General features: G+C 34.5%; 2 protein-coding genes across 9 annotated transcripts in view; one reads left to right on the forward strand and one right to left on the reverse strand.

Moving 5' to 3' along the window:
* Positions 1-10,726, forward strand: part of LOC149804804 (TNF receptor-associated factor 3-like) — a 222,455-nt gene extending 211,729 nt beyond the window's left edge. For all 3 annotated transcript variants that reach the window (XM_089944776.1, XM_089944769.1, XM_089944787.1), the window contains one exon: positions 419-10,726. In XM_089944776.1, the coding sequence (XP_089800902.1) occupies positions 419-1,002 (584 nt within the window). In that variant the 3' untranslated portion in view covers positions 1,003-10,726. The remainder of the gene's footprint in view (positions 1-418) is intronic.
* A 1,546-nt stretch (positions 10,727-12,272) lies between these two features.
* The window catches only part of LOC149804809 (F-box only protein 44-like), a 36,020-nt gene continuing 25,485 nt past the window's right edge, over positions 12,273-22,807 (reverse strand). For all 6 annotated transcript variants that reach the window (XM_089944813.1, XM_089944803.1, XM_089944796.1 and 3 more), the window contains 3 exons: positions 21,068-21,194; positions 19,458-19,587; positions 12,273-13,052 (listed from right to left, as the gene is read on the reverse strand). In XM_089944813.1, the coding sequence (XP_089800939.1) occupies positions 12,885-13,052; positions 19,458-19,587; positions 21,068-21,194 (425 nt within the window). In that variant the 3' untranslated portion in view covers positions 12,273-12,884. The remainder of the gene's footprint in view (positions 13,053-19,457; positions 19,588-21,067; positions 21,195-22,807) is intronic.

Genomic DNA, 22,807 nt, shown 5'->3' on the forward strand with positions numbered 1-22,807 from the left:
TGTAAGACTGTTGAGATTGCTCCAAAGGTTTTGTTTTATACAATGCAAGTTCTTCAGCTTAAACAGCTAGTCTCTTTGTTGTGTCATCTTAATAATGCAAAATTTGCATAGTTTTTGTATGTTAACAAAAGTGCGTGGTCATTTATAGCAGCTGCTGTTGTAAACCCAGTATACAGATTTTACATGCACAGTGGAATTCAGTATTGCTGTGTTATTGGATGGAGCTTATGAATTCTTTATGTACCTTCTCATTGAGAATATTGCAATAAATATTGCAATAAATCCTTACATCCTTGAAATACATGTGAAGCGGAACTGCATTTTTTGTAATTGCTAATTCCTGTGTTGGACTAGATTAGTATTGTATTTTCATTAATATTGTTCTACCTCAAGAGGGCATACACAATGTATTTTTCAGATATGAAGCAGCAACTTACAATGCATGATAGGCAGTTTCATAACCTTGATGTTCGTCTGGCCGAGTTGGACCTGCGTTTCCAAGTGCTGGAGACTGCCAGCTATGATGGGACACTATTGTGGAAAATAAGAGACTACACACGACGCAAGCAAGAGGCAATCACAGGCAAGACATTATCGCTGTACAGTCAGCCTTTCTACTCATCACGGTTTGGCTACAAAATGTGTGCCAGGGTCTACCTGAATGGTGATGGGATGGGTAAGAATACGCATATGTCACTGTTCTTTGTCGTGATGCGAGGGGAATATGATGCATTGCTGCCATGGCCGTTCCAACAGAAAGTGACTCTGATGTTACTGGACCAACAGTCTGGACAGCGCAATCTATCAGACACTTTCAAACCCGACCCTACAAGCAGCAGCTTCAAACGACCCACCACAGATATGAACATTGCATCGGGGTGTCCCCTTTTTGTCTCTCATTCTGTACTAGAGACACCAACTTACATAAAGGATGACACAATCTTCATCAAAGTCATAATGGACCTGACAAACCTTGCTCTGACAAACCTGACAAATCAATAGCTTTAGAGTGGACACTTATACTAGCTTTTAATTGGCCTGTTTGTACCATAAATAATCATCATTTTCTTTTTAAAACTGTATCCCTATATCCCCAAGCTATTTTTTATAAATTAATTAATAAATTTGTGTACCTTTTAAGTATATTTAAACCTAATGCTTATAAATATTGTAGGAAAAAAAATATAATTTTAAAGAAACAAGAGGTTAAACTAGTGATGTTACATAAATAACACTAGGAAATACTGATGCCACTGTCACACAACATTTTAACCCAGAGTTCCTACTCCGTCTCTAAATGCCTTTTAGCCAAAATGTCTACAAATTTTATTGTATCAGACTGTCATTTTTCTACTAATCCCTAGCAGCTTTGAGATATCATTCAATGTTGCCAATCTGGGATTCCTAAAGGCACAAATTACTGTTATTAGTAAATAAGTCTGCAGTCCATACTTTAAAATTTGTCCATGATATTATCTGATGGGTTACATTAAAGTATCTAATGGCTGAAATTACCTTAGCTCTTCAAGTCCCCACCCTTTTATTGATGATTGGGAATTTAGAGCTCAGATAATTTAGCAGAGTTGCCAGGTACATGCAGTCTGGCATTTGAGGTTGGCTGGTAAGTATGTCTTGTTTTTAACCAAAAATGAAGATCGTTATTGTGTAAAAACAATAATTTTTCTGCTAGTTCCAGGGAGCATAGAGATATCAGGCTGAGATTCATAAAGACTGAAATGGCTGTGATTGATAAACAAGTCAGTACTTGTGATAAGATATAGCGTGAAAATTGTAGGTGTTTGACAATGTCATATTTTAACCCTTGAAATGCTTGTCATGGCAGAAGTCATACCAATGTTAGAATTTTGGAAGCGCTAGTTGCAGCATATGTAATTTTCAGGTAAGCAACTGTTCATACATTTGGGTATTTAAGCTTGACATGAATGGTTGTGAAGCAAATTTGATTGGTACATTGTGGTTGTTGTTGTTGTTTTAGGATTTAACGCCATTTTTCAGCACATGATAGGCTATATATGGCAGCCAGTATTAATGGTGAAGGAAGAACCCGGGAAAACCCCGAAAAGAACCACCAACCCATGAGAAGCTACTGGCAAGCTTTCTCACATACATTAGCTGAATCCAAGACTCGAACCCACGCAGACAGAGGCGAGATGGCAGTGATCCCTAACAGAGAGCACTTTAGACCACTCGGGGCGGCATACATTGGGGTCATGAACAAGCATTTTGTCATAGTTTTAACGCTGCATTCATCATAGAAATTTTAAATTGCTTGTTTAAAATATACACTGCCAACAAAACTCGAAATGGCAGACTCTCAGTGTGCTTCATTTTCAGATGGCTGTTTCATTTGGCAGATAATAGCAATGATGACCATACTGGATATACCAGTGATTTTGTGCCCAGAAATGATGTTGAATAGGTGCACAACGTATGTGCTAGATGGACAACAACAGACAGCATGCTGGTCAACCTCTAATGTATGTGCATGATGGACAACAACAGACAGCATGCTGGTCAACCTCAAATGTATGTGCTAGATGGACAACAACAGACAGCATGCTGGTCAACCCCTGTTTAGCAGTATTTCAAAAGTAAATGTAGAAATTGAGAATGTCAAACCTAGAGACCATTGAAGGTTATTTTTTGTGAGGATTTCTTGCATTTGATTTTTGGTGGTCCACAGCTGATACACTTGACCTGGATAGCCAGCTGTGGAGAGATTCAGTGAGTGGTAGTTGCTGCTCATTGAAGCTGAGCCATCCATCCATGTGGTTTGGGTGGGGGCCTGTTAACTGCGCCTGGTGAATCATGACTTGTTCTTGTAGCCGATCATTTTAAAATAAAAGGTCTGTGAGCTCTTGTCTGGCCCTCAGAAATGGGAGCATGTCACCAATCAACTCTGTGCTCCATCCTCACTGCACGAGACATGCTTGTGTACGAGTAGCAACTTCTCTAATTCATCTTAAGAGCATACTGCATTGGAATATTTGAGGGGGAACAGAATTTTTATTAGATAAAATTAATTATTCGTTGTCTTGTTGCTTGTTACCAACACTTGTTGGGCGAGTCACTTGCTTTGTTCTGCATAGCTTCTCTGACAGTACCTTTCCAAACCTTTTCATGTGCCCCTGTTTTACAAAGCTTGGCATGGAGATTGAGACAGCCACAGGCCCTACATAGTAACAGGGTTGAGTGCATTCCCACTCTGCATCCCAGGCAGTGAACCATCAATTTGTTTCTCTCTTGATCCTTGCAAGTAGCTTTGCCAGTAATACTCAGCAATATGTGATGTTTCAAGCATGTAGATCATCCTGGAGTAAACCGTGTGCACTTGTTGCTGACTCTTGTTATTCTGAATATACTCTTGCACAGAGGTTGCTCTGACTAAGATGCATCTTGTGTTGCTTTGTTAGCTGGCCTCGAGAAGCCATTGGTTGCTGGCTGGTGTGTGTCTAGGGCCTGTGTTGACATTGGTTGCATGCTTTCTGTTATTGTTGTATTTTCCATAGGTTTCTGCAAACATCAGGAACAGGGCTGGTTTATGGATAAAATAGGCTTATTATCAGGTTAGTTTTATAGGCTTCTTTTTAAAAAAGAAAGGAAGCTTATTTTTGTTCTTTGAACCAGGATTGTTTTAGAGAAACCGAGCTTATTTTGGGGTTAGGGGTGGTTTCATCAGCTTGCTTGTTTTCTTAGAAGAAAATGATTTTAGTTTTATAAATTTCATAAGTATTACTGTTTTAAAAGATTGTTTAATGAGAAAAACTCTATTAATAATTTGAAATGAATATTAACTCCTTAACCCCTGGAGATTCTTTTCATTTTCACCTGAAATGGAGTGTATAAACGCATTTTTCGAGTTACTTCTCAATACATCCAGATGTCAGCTTCCAAGAGTTTCGTTTACCAAATGCCTAGGTGTATAAAAGATGTTTTTGATTGGCCATTTTGCTCATGCATGTGCAGAAGGGTAAATATTAGACTTCTTTTTTAATCTTGGTTTATTATACCATGATTTTTGTGTCCTGGCCACTTTTTACTCCAAATCTCAAACTTGCCCTACTTTATGCAGAGTTTTACAGGTCCATGTGCAGTTCAGACCAGTCTTCTTTAGACCTCAGACCAAAAAGCCTAAAATCTGGAAACAAACTCCAGTTCCAAATACCCATCATTTTTGTCCCCACTACAAACAAATTGGGTCTCAAAAATTAGTTTTTTCATTTTGTATTTGGTAATGCAAGTAGAAAGTCTACATTATTTGGTATCACTGTAGAGCTATATCTACTCTTCTGTAATACCACCCACATTGGTGTTTCTTATTTGGTGTTGAAAATGCAGAGCTCAGAAGTAGGTTACAACCTCATGACACATAAACATAACACATGAGGTTAATGAGTTAACAAGTTTTGCGGAAATTTCTTGCAGTATTAAATGTACAAATGATCAAATACTCAAGAAATATTCAAAATTTGTGACGTCATTGAAACTCACAATTAATTCATTAACCCCTGGAGATTTTTTCATTTTCTCATGAATTGAGAATTGGAAATATTTTAGGGGGTGCTTCTCAGTACATCCAAATTCATCTGCTTCTGAGAAATATTTGTTTAGCCAGGTGCCTAGGTGTTTAAAAGATTTCGTTTTCGATTAGCCATTTTGCTCACACACGTGCAGAAGGGTAAAAATTAGAATTCTCCTGGGGAGAGGGTGTATTAGAATATTTTAATACCACCCAATTTGTTTTTTTAAAAATCATGTTGATGGTACAGAGATGGAAAGTAGAGTACATCCTCATGACGTGTAAACATCACACACATGGTTAATGAGCTAAATAGTAGATTTTTTCTTTAATACTTTGGTTATTTGACTGTTGTTGCTTAAGCTGTTAATTTTATCATAGTCAAAATATACTCCTTGCAACTAAATTTATGTTAGAAGAATTTTTTTACTTTAAAATTTCATTTTCTTCTACTATATTGTTGTTTAACCTGCTTATTCATTACAGTGAGGCTTTAAGAAGGGATGGAGTCAATGCCCCATTTACCACTACTTATATATTCTAAACAAGTAACACAAACAGATAATAAACTTGACAAGTGAATGTCTTAGTGGGCTCATATGTGGACATTAGATGACAGGCATGTACTAGAAGAAATAAGAAAAACTGCAAAGCTTTTGGAACATTTTTTTACAGAATTTAGGGGATGGAAACTTGCTGTGATCCTCAACTTCATGTTCATTAGCTGTTATCAATTCCTGTGATTTGGATGCAGAGTTGTAAAGAGACATACAAAGGACTGTTTGAGCCACTAAAGAATATAGTATTGTTTTTTAACATACTGTAACTTTTTCATTAAAAAATATTTTTAAAATGCAGGAGAAATAGGGTAATTTGTAATTTTGTCAGTATTTGCACCAGTAATTGCAAACCTAATAAAGTTATTATGTAACTTGATGCTTACAAATAATGTTCATACGAAAGTAATTATTGTTAAACAAACTTTTTTTATCCAATAAGTATGATAATTAATATATTAATGAGAATTTTATGCAACAAAACTGTAGCTCTCTAAGGGTTAAATTAATTAGAGCTAGTGGACAATTTAGTACCAATTTTCATGAGGCTATTTTAAATCTATAAATATTTTCTTAGCCGACCTCAAATGAATAATTGTAATCCAGCAACTCTGTTGATAATATCCAAGTCTTGGACCTTAGCTCGAAAGTCCCTATCATCTGTTAAATTGCAAGGAGCTCTGCTGAAAATGTCTGTGTCTTTGACCTTGACTCAGAAGTCTCTATCAACCATAAAATTGCAAGGAACTTCTAGAGCCAATGTTAAATTGGCCCAATCATGTATAGAATTGCAAGGAACATGTCCAAAACATGCTGAAAATATCCATGTCTTTGACCTTGACTCTAAAGCCTCTGTCAACCATAAAATTGCTGAAAATGTCCATTCCTCTGACATAAGCTCTAAAGACCCTATCAAACCAATACATCAGTAGGAACTTTGCTGAAAGTATCCCATGCCTTTGACTTTAGTTGTGAAGTCCACTTAATGTATAAAATTGCAAGGAACATATCCATGACAAGCTGAAAATGTCCATGCTTTTGACCATAGGTCTAAAGTCCCTATCCTCTATAAAATTGCAAGAAACTTGTAGAGTCCAGATAAACTTGGCTAAATTATCTAATAGTTCCACAGTAATTAGGCTGCAAAATGTTACAATAATTTTCCTTGAGAACAGAGATGCTTTAACTCTGGGTTTAAATGTTATGTGAACCTAGCATAAAAGAGCTTTTGCTGAACATTGTTCCCTCCCCATCTTCTGACCCGGATGGTCATTATTGACCCAGTTGGTCAATCTTCTGTGTGTGATCAAAAACTACTGTATACTGGACATAAATATGGGGATCCAAATGACGTGCTTAACAAAAGCTTCTATTATACCCTTAGTGTTTTTTGTGTTTTGTCAGTAGTTTAATCTGATGTTCCTTTGTTATTCATTAGTCATTCCTCCCACCACAGTCTTGAACAAACACCCTAGAGAGACCCTATTTCTCAAATTAATTTACTGGTTGTGGAGAGAACTGGTACAAACTGGACAATCATCAAACAGGACACATGCTTATTAGAAGAGCAAATCCATAGCAAATATCAGTCAGTTGATCAGGCATCCAATAAGTTAAGTTAGTCACAAGTCCATAGGCAGTTTATCTAAAATGTTTGGAATGGTACTTGACATTTGCTATTTTATTTGATGCACTGCATTCAGCTTTCTAGTATCTTTTATTTGTGTGCTAAGTAATGTTCCTATCTTACTGAGAGAACATTGATAATAAATCATATATTTATACTTAGAATATTGGAGTTGATTTTGTTCAGGAAAATCTGTTCAAGTTTGAAACTAGAAATATATCACTTATCAGAAGATTTGAATACCATAATCACAACATTGCTCCTAAATGTGCAGATAAGTAGCACTTGTGTTTTCATGGTTTTGTAGTCCTTCATGTTAACCAGTAATTACAACCTAATAAATTACAGCCTTGAAATTACAGGTATGCAAATAAGCTACTATGCATTCGGGCTGAATGGGTGTCTTTGAAGCAAAAGCATACTGACTGCCTTATCCATCCTGCTTTGCAAATTTATAAACTGCATCATTTTAGAAGATATGTTCTTCTTCCGAAATGAATTTGTTGTAAAATGTGTCTGTGCTACCTTAACCATCTTATCTGATAGAGTGAAAGTTGGTGTCATGCTAAAAAAAAAAGACTGCATATGTCAATACATTTCTCATGCCATTAGCTTTTTCTAAAAGTGTGAAGTACGATTTTAAAACTAAAATCTTGGTAGAACATATTGTACCCTTGACAGACTTTGAAAGGAGATTTAAGTTGATGCTGACTTATGAATGAGACCTTTAAACAAGCACTTTGTATTTACATTACAGAGTGAGAAAAAAAAGAAGAAATCGAGTAATGATTATCACTTTTATATTGTGTAAAAACAAAATAAATGTTACACAGTATTTTTACAACATATTAATACATTAAGAATTTAAGGAAAAATGTTGGCCAACGCACTTTGACAGGCAAAGAGGAAAAATATAGGTCTAGATAGTGTCCACTCTAAATATTGATTTGTTAGATTTGTCCATGATTTATTTCTTGATGCACTTGTATGTATCTTTCAAGTTTGCTGTATTACACAAAGACAGCTCAAATGGTTTCAATTAGTAAAATATTTTTTGTTTTGTTTATCCAATCTATGATTAACAGGAATAATTTAACCCTAATAATTTTGCTGTTTTGTATTAATTTGAACTTTTATATAAATAGTATTCATTATGTTGATTTGCATATGGCAGCACATATCTGTTTATCATTGTACATTTAGGATTAATAGAAGTTACAATAAATGTGGCAGTGCCATTGCTGAGCGCTGTTTGCATTATGCACAGTAGGATTGATAATTAAGATTTTGGTTAATGTAGCAAGTATATATGATGTTTCACTTCCATGTAACATATTTGTAATCAGTCTTGGAATGTTATATGTCCAGGAAAAGATATGATGTGATGTAAACAGAAAAACTTTCCACCCTGCAAATAAAGATGTTGCTTGAAGTCAACAAATGTTGTATTGGGCAATTAACAAACAGGACAAATACTATAATTTTTTAGAAAATATTGTATATAAAGTTTTTTGTTCTTTTTAATTATTTAAACATTTTTTTTTCACATAAAGAGTGTATATAATTGCAGTGTATGTAACAATTATATCTTAATCATTTTTAAATCAACACTTTTTTGATGATGGTCTTAAAATGACTTCTAACAATGATGATGACATTTAAAAATGTATGTTATACAGAAGTCTACCAAACTACATGCAATTTATAACCTATATTAATACAACATCAGAAAGCTTCAATGTATACAAGAAGTTGTAAATGGATAATGTTCTCGCAGACTTCACATGATTCATTTATTATGTATGTATTTAAGAAATCATTTTTTTCTCTTCCATCATTATCTTTAGAAGTTTTACTATAGAATATTTACTCCTAAAAGGAGAAAAAAAACTTGCACAGTGAAACAAAAATGTATGTCAAAGAATGGAAATTGGGATTAAAGATATTTGGCATATAACTGGTTGCTACAAAATATGTATAGAAACATATGAATATGTAATAAATAATTGATATACCAAGATATCCAATGATGTTATACAAATTGTTATTACCCTGCACAGCTTTAGTAAATCTGTGATATTGTCACTGTATTCTAAAAGTAACAATAAAGAAACAGGCCTCTGCCTCTAATCCAGTGCTCTCCAACTTTTTTGACACCATGGGCTACTGAAAATGTTTTTCTTGAGGCAGAGGGCCGCATCAGTAGGATTGATAATTAAGATTTTGGTTAATGTAGCAAGTATATATGATGTTTCACTTCCATGTAACATATTTGTAATCAGTCTTGGAATGTTATATGTCCAGGAAAAGATATGATGTGATGTAAACAGAAAAACTTTCCACCCTGCAAATAAAGATGTTGCTTGAAGTCAACAAATGTTGTATTGGGCAATTAACAAACAGGACAAATACTATAATTTTTTAGAAAATATTGTATATAAAGTTTTTTGTTCTTTTTAATTATTTAAACATTTTTTTTTCACATAAAGAGTGTATATAATTGCAGTGTATGTAACAATTATATCTTAATCATTTTTAAATCAACACTTTTTTGATGATGGTCTTAAAATGACTTCTAACAATGATGATGACATTTAAAAATGTATGTTATACAGAAGTCTACCAAACTACATGCAATTTATAACCTATATTAATACAACATCAGAAAGCCTCAATGTATACAAGAAGTTGTAAATGGATAATGTTCTCGCAGACTTCACATGATTCATTTATTATGTATGTATTTAAGAAATCATTTTTTTCTCTTCCATCATTATCTTTAGAAGTTTTACTATAGAATATTTACTCCTAAAAGGAGAAAAAAAACTTGCACAGTGAAACAAAAATGTATGTCAAAGAATGGAAATTGGGATTTAAGATATTTGGCATATAACTGGTTGCTACAAAATATGTATAGAAACATATGAATGTGTAATAAATAATTGATATACCAAGATATCTAATGATGTTATACAAATTGTTATTACCCTGCACAGCTTTAGTAAATCTGTGATATTGTCACTGTATTCTAAAAGTAACAATAAAGAAACATGCCTCTGCCTCTAATCCAGTGCTCTCCAACTTTTTTGACACCATGGGCTACTGAAAATGTTTTTCTTGAGGCAGAGGGCCGCATCAGTAGGATTGATAATTAAGATTTTGGTTAATGTAGCAAGTATATATGATGTTTCACTTCCATGTAACATATTTGTAATCAGTCTTGGAATGTTATATGTCCAGGAAAAGATATGATGTGATGTAAACAGAAAAACTTTCCACCCTGCAAATAAAGATGTTGCTTGAAGTCAACAAATGTTGTATTGGGCAATTAACAAACAGGACAAATACTATAATTTTTTAGAAAATATTGTATATAAAGTTTTTTGTTCTTTTTAATTATTTAAACATTTTTTTTTCACATAAAGAGTGTATATAATTGCAGTGTATGTAACAATTATATCTTAATCATTTTTAAATCAACACTTTTTTGATGATGGTCTTAAAATGACTTCTAACAATGATGATGACATTTAAAAATGTATGTTATACAGAAGTCTACCAAACTACATGCAATTTATAACCTATATTAATACAACATCAGAAAGCCTCAATGTATACAAGAAGTTGTAAATGGATAATGTTCTCGCAGACTTCACATGATTCATTTATTATGTATGTATTTAAGAAATCATTTTTGTCTCTTCCATCATTATCTTTAGAAGTTTTACTATAGAATATTTACTCCTAAAAGGAGAAAAAAAACTTGCACAGTGAAACAAAAATGTATGTCAAAGAATGGAAATTGGGATTAAAGATATTTGGCATATAACTGGTTGCTACAAAATATGTATAGAAACATATGAATGTGTAATAAATAATTGATATACCAAGATATCTAATGATGTTATACAAATTGTTATTACCCTGCACAGCTTTAGTAAATCTGTGATATTGTCACTGTATTCTAAAAGTAACAATAAAGAAACATGCCTTTGCCTCTAATCCAGTGCTCTCCAACTTTTTTGACACCATGGGCTACTGAAAATGTTTTTCTTGAGGCAGAGGGCCGCATCAGAAAACTGAAAAGCAACAACTATATAGCTGCTTGAGCTCTGGCAGGCCATTTAAAATCAGCCGCAGGTTGGACAGTACTGCTCTAATCATACACTTGGATGATCTTCATGTTCTCATGTGCACAAAAGTACTTGTAATCCATGGTTTAAAAAAAGTCACCAGGAAAGAGATAACCACACCCTTTATAGCACGTTGTATAAAATAGAAGTATTTTATTGACATTTACCCCATGTAAATATGTTAAATTTTAATGGATACTGAAATTTTCATTAAAAAATAGTTGAATAATGTGCATGTTACGATAATTTGAATTTATATGTGGTGCAGTCGAATATGCAGTGGGCATTATGGCAGAATGTAACAAGCTGCCAATGCATCTGTAAAGCACATAGTGCTCACACTTTTGCCTGCGATGGTCAGCAGTCCATAGGTACCAGTACATGTTAGGGCTTCACTGACATTTTTTAATTAAAATTTCATTTTTGGTATATGTTGACACTTTACATTTCAAAACTATTGTGTATATGTGTAAATAGTATAGTGCATTCACTATTTTGATGCATAGGTAACGATGTAAAACAAAACACATCTATTATTGACTTTAGAAGTGTCTCGGTAATGCGTGCAATGAATCCACCCACTGTCCAGCTCAGAGGTCAGCATGCCGGACTCGCCACAAAAAGAATTGGCATTCAGATTCTAAAATAGGATCAGCCCAGGTTGGATACTGTTGTGTGTCCTTCCTCAAGGCCCATCTACTCCAGCTGCATCTGCACAAAGTGGGTTGATTATTTTGTAATGTAGCTTTATCAGTTTTTCCATTATATCATTACGATGTCTTCAGTGTGGCAGTTCATAGTGATGTCTAGCACTGGGGCATCATGTCCCACCAAGTCAAATTATCCAGGCTGTCCAGTCCTAACAATAACCTCTTAATGCTGAATGCCAAGCGAGGCAATTGCAAGCACCATTTTTTAAAGTCACTGCTATGACTCAGCTGCGGGTTAAAACCCACAACCTCCCACATCTGAGGTGGACACTCTAACCACTTAGGCCACTGGAGCGGTGCATCTGCAAAAAATTGCCTTCTAGTGCTGCTGTACTGTAAAATGCCATATGAAACTCTCTGACCATTTAAACAATCAGCGTGATATATGAGCCAAGTCCCTGGTGTGTAATAGACCTGACTAAAACCAAGTCAAAACAAAAACTCTATAAAAAAAAAGACATCATGTATGCACTATGCACACTGCTACTGAGCAGAAAATAGGGACAACAAGCACAAATTGCCTGATATAAGAGGTTTGTTTACTATTATACTACTGTTACTGGATTTCAGAGATCTAAGTGGCTGTGAAAGACAGCTTTTTATATTTTCTTCATACATTACATGACAATAATGAATAATATTGTTTACTTCAGTAAAGAATTCTATATTATGATTATCAGGAAAACACAGAAAAAGAAGAACAAGTATGGGGTTAATGTTTCCCGAGTTACAAGACAAGCATTCTAAAGGTCCATGATGCACTGAAAGGAGTTGAAGAGAACTATATATATATATATATATATATATATATATATATATATATATATACACACATACACACACACACACAAAGACATGCACACACCGAGTATACGCTGTTTATAATGCTATTCAAAGGAGCCATAAAAGGGGTCCCATTTATACACGACAGTCTTACACGAAATGATATTGCAACAAAACTGTGTCGTTATAATACAAGCACAAATCGAGTTCTAAATTATGTTAAATGGTATTATAATACGTTGTCATGACTCAAGAAGTAACAACCACAATAAGTTAAGGAGCAAGGATGAAACAAAATTTGACCAATTTTTAATGTGATACCAATGGTATCAGAGGGGTAGCAGTATAACAAGGATTTGGGGTTTTACAGCACAGTAATACAAATAGTTTATTTATTAGGTGCCTTGCACAAGGACATAACCTGGGCAGATCATACTCAATTCTCGATTTTCACACATAATATTATTTGACAATATATATATCATACTCCACTCTTGACCTTCAAACATAACATAATGATTTGGGAATATGGAATCATGTCCTATTTGGCTCTCTTGGGGAGTTTTCAGAGAAATTGAACATGATGGAGGACAAAGTTATTTTGACCCCATAATGTCCAGCCCAGAACTGTGTGTCCTTGCCTCCATGTGTGTACAGGATGTACCTTAAACCTTGCCCATACTTCTGGAACATGTGGCTCACCTGGAAATATAAATGTTTATAAATGGCACCCTGTGAAGATGATACAGTGTTGAACGTCTTGTAAAGAGACCACCTCATATCAGAGATCCTGAAATCACTATTTTACCAGACAAATCTGGCAGATCAAAGGTTTTGACTAAACAGGTACTATGATCAACCAGATACCAGTCATAGAATATATCAAAATATTAAAATGTCTTTCTTTATCATTAACCTTATAATAAATACCATAACAAAATAAAATTAAAAAGTCAATAGGTCTCTAATTTACCAATTACTTCTTTGTCAGCCAATCAATAAAGGTGTCCAAATTAAGCTTAATTAAAGGATGACCAAATTTCTTTGTCAAACAATCAACAGAGGTGTCGGTGACAAAGCTTGTTTGGTCAATATCTTTTCCCAGTTATTTAAACACTCCATAGCCAGAAAGCAAAATACAAAAGACATTGTGAAAGTTTGTTTATCTCATTGACTTGTAGACTTGATTACCCCTATAATTGAACAATTGCCCCAGGGTCTGTACTATACATCACTCCCCCACACCAGATTTCTTAACTATAGTGAGTTGCAGTGTCAGCACATTATACCTTTAGAACAAAATAGTTGAGCAATGCCTGAATTAAACAAAAAGATTCACAACAACAACAGCTAATGCTTACTATCATCCTCCAAATCTTCACCCAGCTTTACCAGAAATTCCTGTCAAGGAGGTGTTACATATTTTCAAGTGTAATATAGTAGTTGTTGGGTGAAAATGTAAAGAATAATGTTCTGAAAGAAAATAATGTCATAAATTAGCTTGAGGAAACTAGTGAATCATGGAAATCCCAATATTATGGCAGCAGTAAACCTTGAGCTAAAATGACCTTTTCTGATCCATAACAAACTTTTCTTTTTTGTCACAGACTGTTATATCTCCTTTGAATGTTTTTATATTAAATTTCACAAATATATGAATGCCACATTAAATTTTCAGAAGTAAAATGTCCTGCAAAAGCCATTAGAATTTCAGGATCCCTGACAGAAAAAGACTTTATTACAATCTTGGAGAAAACAATTTTTGCTATTAGAATGTTTGAGTTTAATTTCCCTGACCAAATCAGTAATTACTATATATGCCAAAGGCTTTGTTTTAATGATCTTTATTACAATGGTTAATTGGCTATATTGTTTTATTTGTGTGGTCCATCAGAGAAAATTAGCTCAATTAAAACATTTTTATCACAGAATGCACTGGAACCTGGTAGACAATGGTAGTCGTTTAAAAATTAAAGGCATAACAAAGGTGTCAAGTGAGAAAGGCATGACAATCACGCCTCATTTATAATTGGTGCTTTAGAATCATGGGTTGCTGGTTCAGTGCAATTAAAAGCATGAAAAGAAATGCTTTTGTTTTGTACTTTCTGACCAAATAATAAATATCCTTTAGCTATCACTCTATACCTATATGTTGAATAACTGAGTACAGCTTGATGCAAGTCTCTCTGTATTCATTGTGAATTTGATATGTTGTGAAAATGGCTGAAAATTACCTTTCATAAAAATGTTTTGTTATGGCAGGATTTAGTGAGCAAACAGACATACCAGTGATAGCAATAATGATGATGATCCCATTGCTGTGGTACATAATGCATTATGCCAAAATTTGATATATTATGACTCTAGGTCTTAAAATATGTAACAGAAAGAAGTGAAACAAATAATTTAAAATAAAATCAACAAGCAATTTATTTCTCTACAATACAAAGTGAAAACACAAGAGACATCTAAAGTATTGTAAATTAAATCCCAGATAATCCTAAATGTCCCATCACAAGCCCAAAAATATAGAATGCTCCAATTGTCTTTAATGCCCTGATGTACCACACTGATACAATCCGAATATTTTTCAAAGAGTTCACAATAATTCCGACATAGCATATGAATCCAAATTCAATGAACACTTTAAAACTTCTAATGAATATTTTAAATAAATATTTCCTCTCAAATTATATCTTACTGTAACTACAAACTCGGATCATGGATTCCCAGACTGATAAAGAACAGGAATGAATGCACAAGTAAAATTATCTTGCATCAGGTATGGATACCTGTCGATCTTGATAGTTTGCCCACGGATCTTAATAGTATTAATTGGGATCTCCCCATGATTCCAGCTTTCTTCACAAACACTATACTTGGTGCATCAGCAACTACTGATGAGGGAGAATGTTTAAACAGGAACCCTACCAAAGTGTTCCACAGATATATCTTCCAATTCACACTTAATACACAAACAGTTTCAACAAATAATTTTATTTTTTTTAATTACCACGCAGTTAATGATTCTTTCATTTTATCTGAATACAAGGTTGTGGAAAGTTTCCCAAAAGTCTTGACAAAAAATGGTTAATGTAAACAGCCAGATAATATTTTCTACTGCTTCTGATTAGACGGAAAAGTTAATACTGATTGCCAAACTATCATTTGCCTGAATGTACCTGCTAAAAATATACATTGAAACAAATTCACATAAAGTTTCTAATCGTGGGTCCTGAAATATTTTGCACAATATTACAAAGTTACTTCAGTTTCCTATAATAAATTATACTTTGAAATTATGTCTTCGTCTTTCTTCTTGTTTTTCTAATAAAACCTTTGACTTATTTTTAGGATTCCATGGATCTCAACAAACTTTCTTTGCATAAAAGGCTTGATAATAACATCAAAGATAAACATGTCAATTTTATCATCTTGTATTCTTTTAAAATCAAAATTTCCAAAACATTAAATTTAGTTTAAGGAATAAGGAAACATGGTGGGTAAAAAGGCAATAATGGGATTTAAACCAGGTTTTCTCGTATAGCCATGACAAAACATGTTCCAATACTTCTCACAGTTGAGCCATTGAACTTAAACTGTTGAAAAGATTTCTTGTCCTACCTAACTTTTCTACCCACTTTACACTATTTCACAGAACTAAACTTTGTGTCAGGTGTTTTTTCCAAAGATCATAAAAAGTAAAAATTAACCCATCACAACCTAAGTAAGGTGTCTGCCACATCGGCTGGCAACAGAAGAGCTAAATGGTTACCTGCTAGCCAAAAAGGAAGCCAGATGAGTGGTCTTTCCTTGGATAGAGGGACTGGTGCCAAATCTTGTCAATTCACCAGTTACTACTTCCAATTCATAAGCCTACTTTCACAATATCAATTACCTGCCTTTTGATCATTAGAACCTTCAATTAAACTCTGCACTTTACCCCATTTCTGACAGTATTTCATCACGTATTACATGTTATAAAATCATTGTAATAATTTCTTTGGTTACTTTTTTTTCTATAGCACCCTCTTCACAGTAGGTTCAGTGCAACAGTTGACTGATTTTACCTTTGTATACCATTGTTATGCTCTCTGTAGTTACAATTGTCAATCCAAAGGGCAGGACTGTGTGGGGTGTATATGTTTCTACCTGAATTAGAGTGAGGAAAAGTACAATCAAGGATGTGGATGCCACAACTCACTGCAACCTCTTACTGGGCCAGTAATAACATGGTACAGTGGTCCATCTGCACCATTAGCAGATATGCAAGCATCAAAGACTTACCCTAGCACAACTGCCAGCCCTATAAAGACCATCTCAATAAGACAGTCAATACTTTACCATTGTGTTTCACCAATTTTCAGTATGGTGAGTGGAAATACATACTGACATTGTTGACTTGGGAAACATGCATTTGGAAAGTTCATAAGCGTGGTCTCATGCAGTGTAGGCAACATTATATTTGACCAAAATGTTCATAAAGTACACTTGACCTTAATCACCTCTGGTTCAGTTTCAAAAACTGCAATCCAAACCCTATGAAGGTCAATGACTTCATGCCCCTGCCACCCATGGGTGTTACAAGTTGTTTTGGAGGCCTCCAGGCCAAACTCAATGCCATTATCAAGGGCATCCTTCACTAACTCATCCCAACAGACTTACGAAAGGGAGATTGTTCAAAGTGCAAACTCTCTCTTCAGTTTGTTCTGGCACTACATTCAGAACAGAGACATAGAGACTGGTTCTCAACACTGGTATTTACACAGTGAGCCAAGATCTCCAAGATCTATACCATCACAAACCCATTCATGGGTCTTGCCAGAACTTCTAAAGCTCACATACTAGGACACCATCTACCAATTCATGGCACTCCATTGTAGTCTAAATATGTGATATCTGTTTAGCTCTCATAATCCTTTTTAAAATGATTACACTGCAAAGCTCCCAACCATCTTGTCTCCATTCTCAGATCCCAAAACCTGGGCAGTTGATGCTCTTACATTAAACCGGAATGTTCTTGCTACATATGCTTTGATCCTTGGTCCTAATTCTGAGTTCTAATGTGAGTGAATAAGGCAATCCCTTAGCGAGTGTTTAGAGCCTCCTTGACTCTCCTGTTGTATCAAACCTGCTTCCTAGTTGTTATAGCTACAGCAGGCAGATCATTGAGATAACATGACTTATTGCTTAATCCTAACTATCTGCAGTTCCACCATGTTGATTCAGTTGCATTCAATATGGTCCCAGCTCTTGTTGTCAGGAACAGACACCTTGTGATGGGGAATAAATCCTTTGACTCTGTACAATCTTTCACCCCAAAGGCATCTATAAGGGGTCAGAAGTGGTACCTAAAGTAAACTCAGCCAATCAGAAGAGGATATTGCATGTTTGCACCGCTTAAAAAGAAAGGATGATATTTCAACTCTGATCCTGGATACACTGGGTTGTCTGCTCATCTTGCAAGAAACTAAGATTAGATGTAGTTCTTAAATGCTCCCTAACTGACATCATCTCTTGCTTTTACCTGAGAGACATAGCATCCCAAAGGAATCAGTCTGACCCAACCGAACTTGTATCTAATACCTTCCTAGATCATTAAGCAGCTTCCTAATGTTACAGGTTACTCCAAGTCTGCAAGATTTGCAGGAGTGAAAAAATTTCTATGAACTACATCCACATATAACAATGTGCTAATCCCTAGCTGGAAGGCAATGGAAAATAACAACTGACCCATCCTATATAAGCAATCTACCAACAAGGACATCTCTGGAGTAAGGGATGCAACCCTCTTCTCCTCTTACCTATCCCCCTAATGTACTATAATCAGGTAACATATTTTAACAAAGCCATTTTTTTTCACAGTAAATTATGTTTCTTTGATAACACTTGCCAGATTCTAATACAATATTACATCTTGCCAAATCCTCCCTGCAGTTACATATTTGGGAAAGCATACAGATCCACTCCAGTAGTAACTAATGAACTGGTGATATATGGTGCCAATTCCACATTACATGGAAAGATCACCCTTGACTCACTTCAAAGTTGTCAGGCAGGTTACTCTTTAGCACTTCTGTTTGGAAGGGATGGATTTACAAGGTAGTGGATGTACTCCTTATCTATTATGATCGGATAAGTAAGTATTATCAACAAAACACATTTTACTCCAAAAACTGGTTTTTCTTTAACAATATTCACCAGATAATGTATTATCATCCTCAAAATCTTTATTATGTTTTCTCTGTCTAGTGGCATAAAAAAAATTCTGTCAGTTTGGAAGTGGAAAGGACTTTCAATTGCATAGCTGCTGGACTGTTTGACTTGTAAATATTAAGTTGCATTTCATAACATAAATGAACTGATTTTTTATCATTCCACCCATCATTCTTTCTAAATAGCTATTTATTTATGCCATTCTATGAGTATGTCCATATTAAAACTGTAACATTTACCAAAATTTCTCAAATGTGTACAGGGTTTACAATAATCAAAATCATGCCACTGAATCAAAACTATTAGAAACTCAACCTTTTCCCATAGTTATCCATTACAGTTGACTGCTTATAATGTGCATCCATACCTTGCTCAACTTGCAATTGGCTGTATATCTTTTACTTCTAATTATGACATGATTTAATATGTAGATGTCTTTGTCACATTTATTGGACAATTTAGTGAAAACATCACTAAGAAATCATTATATTGTTTCCTACTTCTACGTACATGTACAAGACAAAAAATTTATCAATAACTTCATCCAAACATACTAAGTGTACAAGAGCATGGGATACTTTTGTAGAATCTACAACTAATAAACAGTACAGAGGCTTACAAGCTTTAAACTGTTTATTTTCAAAAAGGTAAATAATATAGCTTTCCTGTTGAGCAGAGATGTGGAATTATATAATTAATTTGAATGGATAGTTCCTGCATCACTGACAATCCTGTGTGTGTTCATTTACATGTTTACCAATTTTGCAAATGCATATATGTAGTTAACTAAGCTAAGTCATTTACATGCATAAAGATTGCAGCCTTAGTTCATAGATGAATCAAAACCTAAATGTGTCAGCTCTGTAATTCAAACTGAGTTCATTGACTTACATGAAACCAGTCTCTCCCAGCAGGTTTGGTATCCTCAAACTTGAATTCATCCAGGACAGTGCATGCATCTTCTGACAACAAACGGACCTTTATATTATACTGAACACCACAGTCAAACCTCCCTCCATACCTGTGGGAAACAAGAGAGAGATCATTTAAATCTGTATACCACATTCAAAACTTCCTCCATACCTGTGATTAAAGATATCAACATTTAACTGAACCTCTCTCCATACCTGGGAAAAATACAAATGAAATATTCAGGTCTTCTTTGGGCATCCTGTTTTGGGATTTTCACCCAAATGTTAAGTTCATTTTCTCAGATGTGCACATGGTGTGTTTGCCCTAACAAAGTAGACTATCTTTGGTTGAACTGTTTGGAAATCTTGCCCAAGTGTCAAGTACATTTTCTTCAATGTTTCTGGGTGTGCATGTAATCACTAGAACTAATTTTGGAATAACAAACATAATGCAGCAAACACTGCATGTTCTGCAATCATTGTTCTTATCTCCTGCTTTAGAGATATTGAGTTCTCAACCAGAAAACAGTCATGAACTTTATCACCCAAAGGCACATTGATATAATCTCTAAACAACAAACATGGCACATCATACTTGGCAGTTACCACCACCTTTGTTCTTGTCCATTCGCTTTTGAGAAGTAGTGTACATTTTCAACCCAAGAACATCTGAGAACAATGTTTTTTATTTTAGGGCTGCAAGTACAACAAGAAAGTAACAATGTTCTTGTGTCAAGAACTGGATCACCCAAAGACACCATTCAACTGTACTGAAAACTACAATCAAACCTCCTTGAGGAAACATGAGACAGACAAACTGCATACATATGTCATCCAGAGATTTTAAATATAAGAAATCTAAACAAAACTTCATGAAAACATTTATTCAGCAATTGTACAGTGTCCATGATATCTGGTATGCTTTAATAAAAGAATGAAAACAATATTACTTTAAATCAATAATAATGAACCATATTCTAGCTAATCTGATGAAATCAGTGAAATTAATAAATGTTTTAAAAATGTGACACATAAACAGGTATATGGTATTGAGTCACATATACGCAATACCATGGTAATATGTAGGATGCTTCATTTGTACACCCAGATTAAGAATCTGATATCAAAAAGGACAAATGGCTGCAGTTTTAAGTTTGGCAACTTTATGGAACCAATAACTTGACATTAAGCCAGAATAGCTTTGGAACAGTAGGGTAAATAAAGAGCACAGTTTAATAAGAGATGATCTGTTGAATGACTATCTTCTTTTTAACTGTGATAACCAGGTAATAATAAGTCAAATAAAGTAAACTATTCAAAACTTTACATTTTACTATCTGGATAAAGTAAACTGTACCAAACTTTACGTTTTACTATCTGGATAAAGTAAACTGTACCAAACTTTACGTTTTACTATCTGGATAAAGTAAACTGTACCAAACTTTACATTTTACTATCTGGATAAAGTAAACTGTACCAAACTTTACATTTTACTATCTGGATAAAAACCATATGAGAATGATGAATAAGACAGAAAGTGGGTCTAATCTAGTAGGGTGTTGCAAGGGTGTGAGGAAAATGGTGACATACCACTCGGATATCTCAATGGCTGGCTGCAGTTCATCCAGTACATCTGCACTGCAGCCACTCTGTATCAAGTCTACCAGCTGGGTCTTCTTGCAATCCGTGTATGATGTCACCCAACATGGTACATGACCTGCAATAAGGAAGATGACTAATCTACTGTTCTTAAGATGTTTTTATAAACACGTAATTTAATCACGAAATTTAACAAATAATTATTTTATGCTCATATATAATTTGCTCTGATAGTTAAGTTTCACCCACCATATCTGAAATTAAATCTATGGTCTAATGTCACTGAATAGTGAACAAGTTGCATGCAACAAGATCTACATCTTAATTTGAAAGAAAGACAGAGAAAAAGGGAGAGACTTTGCAAGTCAACATAATTTCAATACAAATAACTGCAAAAAAATATCAGGTAGGAAAATCTTTCTAAACCTAGAAATGTAGTACAGAAGTTATAATGGGGGAAAACAAGCAGTAAAAATCTTAAGATACAAGATGTGATGATATTACATTATGAGTTATGGGTTTCTTTACAGCATAGATTGTTCATTTTATCAGTATAATGGTGCATTCCAATGCTGGTCAAAATCCAACAATCCCTGACAATGTAATGCAGAAGCAACCCAAGTCAGGAGGACATGCAATCTGGGGATAACCTGTAAATTGTTTTGTGGACAGCTTGAAATCAAACTAATTCAAGATGTCATCAATAAAGAGTTATTTACTAAATTTGGTTGAAATCCAACAAACTCGAACAATTTTTAATGAAGATATGCTGTGGAAACCATAATCAGGAGAACAGACAATCAGGGGGCATTGTGTGTGCACATGATGTCATGAAATGTTGGAAATCAAAGTTGTACAAGGTCATTATTATTACAATGCAGTATACCAAATTTGGTTGAAATCCAGAAAACCTTGGTAGAGTTATGCTGTAGATGTCCAAGTCAAGATGAGGGGCAATTAGGAGGCACAGTTCCTTGAAATCATTTCAGTCAACAATGAAAACTGAACAAATTCAACAGCTTTTCAAGATGAATGGATGCAATTACTATAGGCCTCCACCGACTTTGTTGAGTGAGATCATAATAAACGTAAACTTCTTATTTGTTGCCTATATAGGCTGTTCTCAAGGAGGTCATACTGGTATTGATCTTTGGAATATGATGTTCGTTACTAGATAGCAGTGATGCTGACTGTATGGTAACTGGTGATTTTTAATATAAATGTCTTTAATAGAATAGGCCAGTGCTAAAAGAACAATAGGATGTGCAGGCCCCTCCAAGTCCCAATTCTTGATGTGGACCCTCCCATATGTTATTGAGCTTATTTAAATAAAAAACAAAGAATAAAAGAATAAGTATCCCTTTAAGGGACTGACATTCTAATGGGCAAAAAGAATTTCCAGGAATTCCCTTTTAACTATTGAGTGTGAAAACAATCTCTGATATTCTACAGCAATAACAAGATTTTCAAAATAAATTAGGACATACTGGATGTCAGACTGGTGCACTTTTCATTTAAGACTAAGCATACATCATCAGAAGTCTTTTTGTGAAAACCCCATGACCATATAACCATCCATTCAAGTGGAGTAGTGACAGCTGGATAGACTTGGCAAATGAATAATATTCAGCTCCCCACTAGGGTCCATTCATTCGCATTTTACCCCCTAAGAAAATTATCTCCATGCTTGTATATGGAGCTATAAACTTTAAAAACAAAGAAAAGCATATG

Source organism: Sinohyriopsis cumingii, chromosome 2 (genome assembly GCF_028554795.1).
Source record: "Sinohyriopsis cumingii isolate HCF-2022 chromosome 2, ASM2855479v2, whole genome shotgun sequence".
NCBI classification, from domain to species: Eukaryota; Metazoa; Mollusca; class Bivalvia; order Unionida; family Unionidae; genus Sinohyriopsis; species Sinohyriopsis cumingii.